The 10,779-nt window shown below is 40.1% G+C and overlaps 1 protein-coding gene across 1 annotated transcript in view; it reads right to left on the bottom strand.

The window, feature by feature from the left end:
- Positions 1 to 6,745: 6,745 nt before the first annotated feature.
- The window catches only part of pigs (phosphatidylinositol glycan anchor biosynthesis, class S), a 49,428-nt gene continuing 45,394 nt past the window's right edge, over positions 6,746 to 10,779 (bottom strand). The window contains exons 10-11 of the mRNA XM_043718089.1: positions 9,263 to 9,473; positions 6,746 to 7,481 (exon numbers count right to left, since the gene is read on the bottom strand). Coding sequence (XP_043574024.1) covers positions 7,218 to 7,481; positions 9,263 to 9,473 — 475 coding nt within the window. The 3' untranslated portion in view covers positions 6,746 to 7,217. The remainder of the gene's footprint in view (positions 7,482 to 9,262; positions 9,474 to 10,779) is intronic.

Raw genomic sequence — 10,779 nt, 5'->3', positions numbered from 1 at the left:
TGTGTGTAGTGAGTGCAGAATGTCTTAAGTCTGTGAGGGGGTGCATGTGTGAGTGTCGGAGTGTGTGTCTGTAAGGGTGTGTGTGAGTGTCTGTGTGCGTGTCTGTGTTTACGTGTGTCCATGTGTATGTGTGTATAGGAGTGCCTGTGTGTGTATGAGTGTTTGTGTGTAGGAGTATCTGTGTGTGTGCATAGTGCAATGGTGATCACCTGTAATGTGACATGAACCCAAGGTCCAGGTTGAGGCCCTCCCTATGGGTACCGAACTTAGCTATCAGCCTCTGCTCGGACACTTTTCTCTGCTGCCTGTCCCGAATCCACCTTGGAGGATGGTCACCCGAAGGTCCGAGGCTGAATGTCCTGGACCACTGAAGTGTTCCCCAACTGAGAGGGAACCCTCCTGTCTATTGATTGTTGTGTGGTGCCCATTCATCCGTTGTCGTAGCCTTTGTACTTTGCTCAAAAATTGCCTGCATTCATGTAGAACTCTGAGCTCAAAAACTGCATGAATTTATGTAAAACTCAGTTATCTCACTTTTTAGATTAGAATCAATCTAAACATCATGGCATAGACAGAGAACACAGGGGCGAACACCTTCAACATATTGTCTAGCTATCACCATTGTTAACAGCTAACCCGAGAATTCAACTTTTTTTAAAAAAAAGGGTTTTGTGATTTACACATGAAAGAAATGAAACTATCCTTACAGATGAAAGGCTTAACAGACAATCAATTTTTCAATGTATAATTTCAGTTACATCACACTGCAAATTTTTGCTATAAATTCTGTGTTAGGATTGAGCCCTTCACTATCACTTGAAGGAGGAGCATCACTCCGAAAGCTAGTGTGCTTCCAATTAAACCTGTTGGACTATAACATGGTGTTGTGTGGTTTTTAACTATGTTTTTAAAACTGCATCTCCTAGTTGTAGATACTCCCAGAAGAGGAAATATCTCTCTACATTTACTTTATCAACACTTCTCAGGATCCTGTTTCAATCAAATCATCTCTAACTCTTCTAAACTCCAACGGATTTAAGTCTTGGCTGTTCACCATCACCCACCTCTACTGTCCATCTCAATCTCTGAATTGCTTCCAATGTATTTACATCCTTCCCTAAACAAAGAGACCAGTACTCCAAACTGAAATATAATTTCCATACTTTTGTATTTTGTATCATTCAATTTTCCTTGCAAAAATAATAATTCTATGAGCTTTCCTAATTACTTGCAGTACCTGTATGTTGAATTTTGTGATTCATGCATCTTGACACCCCAGACCCCTGTGGCTCTGCAATCTATTTTTTCAATAATATGCTACTTTCTATTTTGTTGCCAAAACAGATAATTTCACTTTCCTATGTGTTGGAGATTTGTCCATTCACTTAACTAGTTTACTTTGTATCCTTATTTTCACTTAACTTTCCTAACTATTTTTGTCTCTTCAACAAATTTTGCAACCGTATCTTTGGTTCCTTTACCCTAACCTAAAAAGTTGAAGCCTGACACTGATCTCCGTGGCACACCACCTGATACTTGCCAACCAGAAAACTATAACGAGTTTCCTGTTTGTCAGCCAATCTTCTATCTATGCCAATGTTACTTATGGACATCATAAACTTTTAGCTTTCATAATATACTTTGATGTGGCAACTTATCAAATGTCTTCTGGAAATCCAGTCCACCAATTTCCTTTGTCCAGAGCACATTGCTTCCACAATGAGTGCCAATAAATTGGTCAAACATGGTTTTCTTTTCATAAAACCATGTTGGATTTGCCTAATTACTTTGAACTTTCCAAGTGTCCTGCTATAATGTCTTCAATTACAGCATTAAATATCTTCCCTTAGGCAGATGTTAAGCTAACTGATCCTAGTTTATTATTTTTATTTGCTGTTTTCCAATTTAATGTAACATTCCAAGTATCGAAGGAATTTCGAAACATTAAAGCCACTGCATCAACTGTCTCAACAGCTACTTCTTTTAAGATCCTATGAAAAAGTCCATCAAGATCTGGGGATTTATCAGTGTTGATATATTTGTTCTTACCACTTCACTGGATACAGCCTTTTTTTTTCAATTCTTCTCTCCCATCCATTTCCTGGTTTAGAACTTTTGGTCTTCATATCTTCTACTGTGAAGGCGCCTGTTTGATTCATCTGCCATGTCAACATTTTCCATTTTTAATTCCCCAGACTCGCTTTCGATTGGATCAACTCTTATTAGCTTCTTTCCTTTTTCAATATCTGTGGAATCTCCTATTTTTGTATTTCTAGCACTTATTCATCCTAACTTTTTCCTCCTTTTAATCTTTTTGTCAATCTGTGCTTTTTTATATGCATTTATGTCAATTCTTTAGACCCGCCAATTTTGCACAATTTAAGTTTGATACTATCTTTACCCTTCTGATTTAACCATGGATGGTATGTTTTCCCCTTTGAACTTTTATTTCTCACCAGAAATGTCTGACAGTCACATGTCAGTAAACAAAGGTCTGAAATCTCAGTTACAGTGTCATAAAGGATCTCAAACTGGATCCAAGAGCAAATAATCCCAATCATAGAATTATAGAATCCCTAGTGTGGAAACAGGCCCTTTGGCCTAACAAGTCCACAACGACCCTCCGGAGAGTAACCCACCCAGACCCATTTCCCTGCCCTATATTTAACCCTGATCAATGTATTTAACCTACATATCGCTGAGCACTATGGGCAACTTAGCATGGCCAATTTACCTAACCTGTACATCATACTTGTTTCAGACTGTTCAACAGAGCAGTAGAGCAGAATGACTACCGCACAGAAGGCTAGTCAGCTAATCAAGTCCACGTTGGCTCTCTGCAAATACAATTTAGCTGGTTTCACTTTTCCATCCTTTTTCCACACAGCCCTGCCAATTTTCATCCTTTGGGTGTTTAGCTAAATCCCTTTGGAAAGCCATTATGGAATCTACCACCCTTTCTGCAGAGCATTCCAGATGATAACCACCTATAGTGTAGAAATGCTTTCCTTTATTTTGCCTTTGCACGTGTCCATCACTTTAAAACAACACTCATGTCAGATTTGTATGTTTAAGTGAAGCGTAGCTCTGCAGCATGTCTTGCTTATCTCTGTAATAAGCATGACAAAAAGTCTAAGAATAAAAAAGGTTAATATCTTGTTCAACATCCCAGTTTTTAGAATTAGGAGTAGGTTATTCAGCCCCTCAAGCCTGTTCTACCATTCACTGATCAGAAATTAGCCATCTTTGTTTAAGTATCTATTCAAACCCTTAGCCAACAAAAATATGTATCATCTCAATCCTGAAGAGTTGCTTTCATAGAAATATTTGTGTTTAACTTTATCCAGATTGTGGGGTCTCAGTTTCACTCAGCTGCTGGTAGTCCAGGTTAGATTGTCTGAATAAGAAGGTCCCATATCATAATATTTATGTGAAATGTAGTCTGGCACTCATGCAGTTCTGAGGAGGTGCTGTTTTGTCAGGTATGCTGCATTTTGGACAAAATGTTAAACTGTTGCCTGTGGGGATATTAAAAATTCGATGGCACTGTATAAAGTGTCCTTACCTATAATCATCCCTAAATCAAATCAATTCTTATCTGATTTCCACACATTACAGCTCAGCTAAACACCCTTTTCTGTAGTCCGGGAAACTGAGGTTAATTTGTATCTCTCTCAGTACCATAGCACTTGGTCCTTATACATTGAGCCATTAGGAAATTTGTCTTCACCTCATAACAATATGGCATTTCACCAAATGCCTTTGGCCATGGATACATAACTCCGAGTCAAAAGCAGAGCAAGGTGCCTGCTTCCAAGGATTCCACCAGCATTGCAACAAATTAGGCTTCTGGGTAGTGAGTGAGTGATTTCTCACTCCTACATCCACAATGTAGAGCTCCACTCTGCTTCATTCCACACATTTGTTAACTCAATCCCTATAGGGTCACTCACCACTCTGTATACAATGGGATTAGTGTGACAGGATGATGAGTGACAAAGGTCACAATATTATGGCGAGTAGAGAAATAGGATTTCATCTATATGCCCACACAAGGTTTCCTGGGGAAAAAAATACAATTGGCAGAAAGCTGGAACTGATACTCCAACTCGAAGTGTAAACTAATTTTCTCCCTTGACTAAGTCTGTCCTTATCCAGAATTTACTGCAGAAAGCCTACCAACTAGTCTTCTTGTGACATATTTTGAGAGTTCCCTGCTGGCCAGCTTGAGGTTTCTGTGGCAATTTTGACACATTGACTTGATGAAAGATGATTATTTTATGTACAAGTAGAGATTCCAAAAAAGTAGCCTACTAACAGGAGTGGAACTACCCCAGCTAAAACAGAATCGTCTAATTTATACACAGGCAGTAGTTATCCCTATAGGTGTACAGCAGGGGGTGTATCCTGGGTAAAACACATCCTATAGTTATATTTGGCACTGAATTTGCCATAGTAATGTTGCTGCGCTTCATATAAAAAAAAAGACTTGTAATTCTACAGCAGCATTCACCACCCTCAGGTCAGTCCAGAGTGAAAGAAATCATTTTGAAGTTCAAACACAGTAGTAATTTTCAAAACAGTAGCCAGTTTGCATGCAGCAAGCTCCAACAATTTGATAGGTTCAAGGTAATTTACTGATTTTGGTGGAAGGATAAATGAAGAGACCACTTATCTTTTAAGATTAGTATCAAGGAATCTTTTGTGTCCACCTTACAGAAAAGTAAGTTTAACAGGTTTAATACCTCATCTAAAATAAAGAAACCATCTTAGGTAAAACGTGTACTGGAGTGTGGTTATTGCAGGTAAAATGCAGTGGATTACAATATTTACAAAAAAGGTGAACAGTCATATTAAAGGAACAGCAAAGCCAATATGATGTGTGACTTGGTTTGAAATGTGGAGCTAGTGGTGGTCCCAAGCATTTGCTGCCCTTCTTCTTGAGGTGGCGAAAACTTCATATTTGGGAGCTGCTGCTGAAGAAGCCTTATTGAACAGACAGTAAGATATTAGAACAGAAGCTTGCAAAGACAGTTGTGTTCACTTTTACTGTCTGCTGGCTCATGTTGCCCTAGCTGAAAATGTGTTGCTGGAAAAGCGCAGCAGGTCAGGCAGCATCCAGGGAACAGGAGAATCGACGTTTCGGGCATAAGCCCTTCTTCTCCTGCTGCCTGACCTGCTGCGCTTTTCCAGCAACACATTTTCAGCTCTGATCTCCAGCATCTGCAGACCTCACTTTCTCCTCATGTTGCCCTAGCAAAGGCACTGAAATGAGTACAATATTTGGAGGTGGAATTCTGTCTTCATACTCAAAGTTTTAAACAGTCCTCTGCAAACATTCCGACAGGTGCCATGGAACTGTACCAAATAAAACAAAACCACACAAACAAGAAATGCAAAAGGCTCATTGATCCATCCAACCTGTCCCACATAGTCATTATGCGCCACAATACAGATACTCCACAACCATCCAGAGGCACATAATCTCCTGGGAGAAGTGGTAAAACTGGCAGAAACCAAGATAATTTAGGAAAATCAATCTGGAAAGCTTTTCTAGACAGCCATTACGTGACCAAAATTAATCCAAGAGATCAGTAGACCCTGATTAATCCAGCAGGTTACGTACCTCTTATTAAGTGATTTTCACTCCAGTCAGCACCAGGTCAGCTCTTGCTTGAAGGAGTTCAGTAAATTAGTAGTCACCTCAGGAGCCAGCATTCTGTTCCACAGCTTTACTGTTCCCTAGAAAAGCAAGAATCCAATCTAGTCCTGCCCTTAGACCACAATCATGACTCTAGTCTTCATTAATCTAACCAGTTAAAGTAATTAGCCTACACAGATCTTTATTGCTTTTAAACCTCGAGCAAAATACCTGACACTATAGCTTCTCGACCGAATATAGACCCAGGTCTGAGATTATCTGGTTTACTAAAATAAAAGCAAAATACTGCCAATGCTGGAAATTTGAAAAATAAACAAAATGTTGGAAATATTCAGTGGATCTGGGATTACTTCTGGAGAGAGAAAGAGAGAGAGAGGAGGTAATTAGTTCAGTAACAGAGTAGAAATCATTGAACACTGATGACCTTTCATCAAAACCAAAGTTTCCAGCTTCTGCAGAACTTTGTTGTTGTATTAGTATAGTGAGCAAGACAGGAAATACATCTAGTAGCTCTGTTTTTCAGCCTTTCCAAAGTCATAATATTTATCCACCATGTGATCAAAACTGGACACACTATTCTGTCTGGGATCCCACCAAGGTAAAATGGTAAGCTTTGTTTATAAATCATAACATTTGTCATCATATCTAATTACAATTGTACACATCATGAAGCAGGAATTCATTAGTGATGAATTGATTAAACACAGCAAGACAAAGGTACACTTACAAGATAGAACATAACATTTACAACGCCCCACAGTAATTGAAGAGCTTACATCAGCACATCAAGGAATTGAGTAGAGATGGTCAGGATAGAAAGGAGCAAAAGGTGGACTGAAACACTGCAAGCTAGGGAAGGTAGTGGCTTAGTGGGGAGGTTATCATTGTGGTGAGAGATACAAAATGGCAGAGTAACAAATGATACACATGGGAAAAGTAGAGAGCCATAGATATATGGTGAGATAGAAGGGGTGAAGAATCAGAAGTTGTGGGGGATAGTGGGAATAGACACACTCAGCAAGAACAAAAGAGGAGGGGGAGGGAGAACACCAGAAGAGGGAATGATCAGATAACAGGAAATGATTTAACCTTCAAATTAATGTCTCGTTTTATTGGTTTTTGAACATTTCAACAATTGGTTGGAAAGCTACATCAACAAACTTGCAGGCTTTCCCTATGAATTATTTTACATGAAAATCAGTAGGAAAAGCAGTCCAGATATAAATTCTGAGATGTCAGATATGTTCATATTTAGTATCCCCATTTACTGTATGAAGATGTGCATAAAACTGAGGCATCAACATTGCCCAAGATTCACTTCATACACCAATCACTCATGAGTCCAGTGTATGCTGGCCTATTCTGGCTGAAGGTATCTGTAGAACTCCAGTCCGTCATGCAGTCAGGAAAGAGGGCAAGAACTTCCAATAAATTAAGCTGAACGAAATCCAAAACATTTACAAATCTTTTGAGACCTACTATCCAATATTCTTTCATAATTGAGATATCATAAGTCCATGGGGAGCCATCAATTGCTCATTACCACTTCACCATTTCAATCCACCTTCTTTCTCCATTTAAAATCCTTGGCAGTTTTTAACAGGGACAGCATAATGGGGACACACATTGGCAGAAACAAGGGGATATAAATGGCAAACTTCTGATCATCTGGGAAGTACAGGAGGTGGAGGAGAGACGGATCAAAGAAAGCTCTCTCAGATGAAGTGATGCCTTTTTTGCTTGCCTGAAAAGCTGACAACAGTCTTCCAGCCTCCAGCTCCTGAAGCGATTGTTGAACAGAGGCTAGGGCACTGTACACCTGTGAAGGCAGAGGAAGAGAGATGGAGAGAGAAAGGGCGTTGGATAAACAAGCGAAAACACAAGTAAACTAAAAGACCCTGCTTGGGAAAGAAATGGCATTAAAATTTAAGTAAACATAGCCTACCCATCATCACAAAGCTCAACCTGTCCCAGTTCTTCAAAAGAGCTGTTCAATTAATCCCACATCCCTAATCTTTACAAATCTTCCTTCTCAAATGTGAGTCCAATTCCCTTATGAGTGCTATTGAATCTGTTTTATCCCTCTTTCCAGCAGTGCATTCTGGGTTTGTAATAACCAACTGTTCTCCTCTTACTTCCTCTGATTCTTTTGAAAATACATTGTCTTAGAACATAGAAAAATACAGCACAGAACAGGCCCTTCGGCTCTCGATGTTGCGCTGATCTGTGAACTGATCTAAGCCCATCCCCCTACACTATCCCATCATCCATGTGCTTATCCAAGGATTGTTTTAATTTCCCTAATGTGGCTGAGTTGATTACATTGGCAGATAGGGTATTCCATGCCCTTACCATTCTCTGAGTAAAGAACCTGCCTCTGACATCTGTCTTAAGTCAATCACCCTTCAATTTGTAGTTATGCCCCCTCATACAAGCTGACGTCATCATCCTAGGAAGAAGACTTTCACTTTCTACCCTATCTAATCCTCTGATCATTTTGTATGTCTCTATTAAATCCCCTCTTAACCTTCTTCTTTCCAATGAGAACAGACCCATGTCCCTCAGCCTCTCCTCACAAGAGCTTCCCTCCAGACCAGGCAACATCCTGGTAAATCTCCTCTGCACCTTTTCCAATGCTTTCACATCCTTCCTGTAATGGGGAGACCAGAATTGTACACAATATTCCAAGTGCGGCCACACTAGTGTTTTGTATAATTGCAGCATGACACTACGGCTCAATCCCTCTACCGATAAAACCTAACACACTGTATGCCTTCTTAACAGCACTATCAACTTGGCTGGCAACTTTCAGCAATCTATGTACATGGATATCAAGATCCCTCTGCACATCCACACTACCAAGAATCTTTCCATTGACCCAGTATTCTGCCTTCCTGTTATTCTTCCCAAAGTGAATCACCTCACATTTATCTGCATTGCCACCTCTCAGCTCAATTCTGCAGTTTATCCAAGTCCTCCTACAACCTGCAACATTCTTCTACAATGTCCACTACTCCACCGATTTTAGTGTCATCTGCAAACTTACTAACCCATCCACCTATGCCTGCATCTAAGTCATTTATAAAAATGACAAATGACAGTCTCTTTCCACTGGTTACCAGCTTTTGCCAGTGGAAACATGCTTGCCTCATTTACTTTGCCAAAATTTCTCATTATTTATTTTTGAACTTGGAAAGTTATTTTCATTTGCCATTATCTTCCTCTCCGACATTCCTTGTTGATTGATGATCCCATACATTGACCCCTTTGCTGAAAAGGGATCAGCACCTTTTGAGCTTTCAAAATCAATTCCTACTTCTATCAAATTCAGTAACTGTTACCAAAGGAGAATTGGATGATTATTTAAAAGCAAAAGATTTGCAGGATTAAGGGGAAGTGCTAGGGGAGTGAGACTAGAGCAATTGTTCTTGCAGTAGACTGGGACAGACAATAAAAGTCAAATGGTTTCCTTCTCTAATATAAACTTTCCATTATTCTATTCTATGCACCTGTGTAACTACAGTGCGGCAAAGCGATGATGCCTTCTTGAGAGGAAGGAGAAACATCTGAAAAACGAAAGTCTATTTGGCTTACACTCACCTCAGAGGCGATGTTATCATTAATCACAATGTTTCCAATTTCATCGAGGAGCTGAGCTAAGGAGGTCAGTGTGTTTGTTGCAGTGGCAATATTTTCCACTGTTCTCACCCAGAGCAGGCGGTCAATTTCCCAGTCAGTGGCAATCATGTTCCCAGGACTTTGGACAAGGAATTGAGAAGGGGGCTGTACTTTCTGTATACCCAACAGTAACCTGTCAGGAGGGGTAGAGAGTAAAGGAAAATGAGAAAGTATGCAAACTAATCAAAGAAATTGTCTGTGCAACCAGAAACTTCACAGTTCAAAGAGTTATGTGAGAGAATTAATCCGAGATCTCACTTGATGTATGCATAACCAAAGCCCCTGCTGCAAGACTATTGCTGCCTTTCTCTACATTGATGAATTCCTGCAGTGCATCTTGTAGATGGGTACACATTGCTGCTACAGAGCGTCGGTATTCCTAGCCCCTGACCTGCTCTTCTAACGACTGTGTTTATGTGATGAGTCCAGTTGAGTTTCTGGTCAATGATAACCCCCAGGATGTTGATAGTGAGGTATTCAATGATGGTAACACCTTTGAATGTTGAGGGGCGGTGGTTAGGTTGTCTGTTATTGTTGATGGTCATTGCCTGACATTTGTGGGGTGAGGGATAGGCAGTCTGTATTTTAACATCTCATTCCAGGTCAATGCTTGTGTATCACAATTAAGTTTTTGGGACAATGAGCAAATTCCATCTTTTCGAATGAATTATTTTATGCCTTGCATTAGAATGTTCAGCACAGAAACAAGTCATTCGGCCCACATGGTCCAGGTCAGGATTTATGGACCAACAGGACCTCTAACTTTCACCTCACCTTACGAATAAAACCTTTTAATCTTTTCTACATCATGTGCTGATGCAAATTCTCCTCAAATTATCAGTTCTTCACCTTAATCACGCCATCTGGTGGCTTTGCATTCTCACCACTGCAAAGGTCCCTATGCCTCGGGTGAGGGACAAGCTTGAGAAGGTGGAGCCTTCATGGTCACCTCAGCTGGTAAGAGCGCGAAAATCCAGCTTGCAGAAAACAAAATGCTAATATTTTAATTCCAAAACTGACTCTACAAGAAAATAGCAACATGCTACTGTCATTTTTAAAGTGAATAGTACAAACTTGATTGAGATTTTTGAAGATGTAACAAAGAAGGTTGATGAGGGCAGAGCAGTAGATGTGATCTATATGGACTTCAGTAAGGCGTTCGACAAGGTTCCCCATGGGAGACTGATTAGCAAGGTTAGATCTCATGGAATACAGGGAGAACTAGCGATTTGGATACAGAACTGGCTCAAAGGTAGAAGACAGAGGGTGGTGGTGGAGGGTTGTTTTTCAGACTGGAGGCCTGCGACCAGTGGAGTGCCACAAGGATCGGTGCTGGGCCCTCTACATTTTTTCATTTACATAAATGATTTTGATACGAGCATAAGAGGTACAGTTAGTAAGTTTGTAGATGACACCAAAATTGGAGGTGTAGTGGACAG

The sequence above is a fragment of the Chiloscyllium plagiosum genome, chromosome 28, assembly GCF_004010195.1.
Source record: "Chiloscyllium plagiosum isolate BGI_BamShark_2017 chromosome 28, ASM401019v2, whole genome shotgun sequence".
Classification (NCBI taxonomy): domain Eukaryota; kingdom Metazoa; phylum Chordata; class Chondrichthyes; order Orectolobiformes; family Hemiscylliidae; genus Chiloscyllium; species Chiloscyllium plagiosum.
Note: the sequence above shows the minus strand (reverse complement) of the source record. Positions and strands in the feature narration are given on the sequence as shown.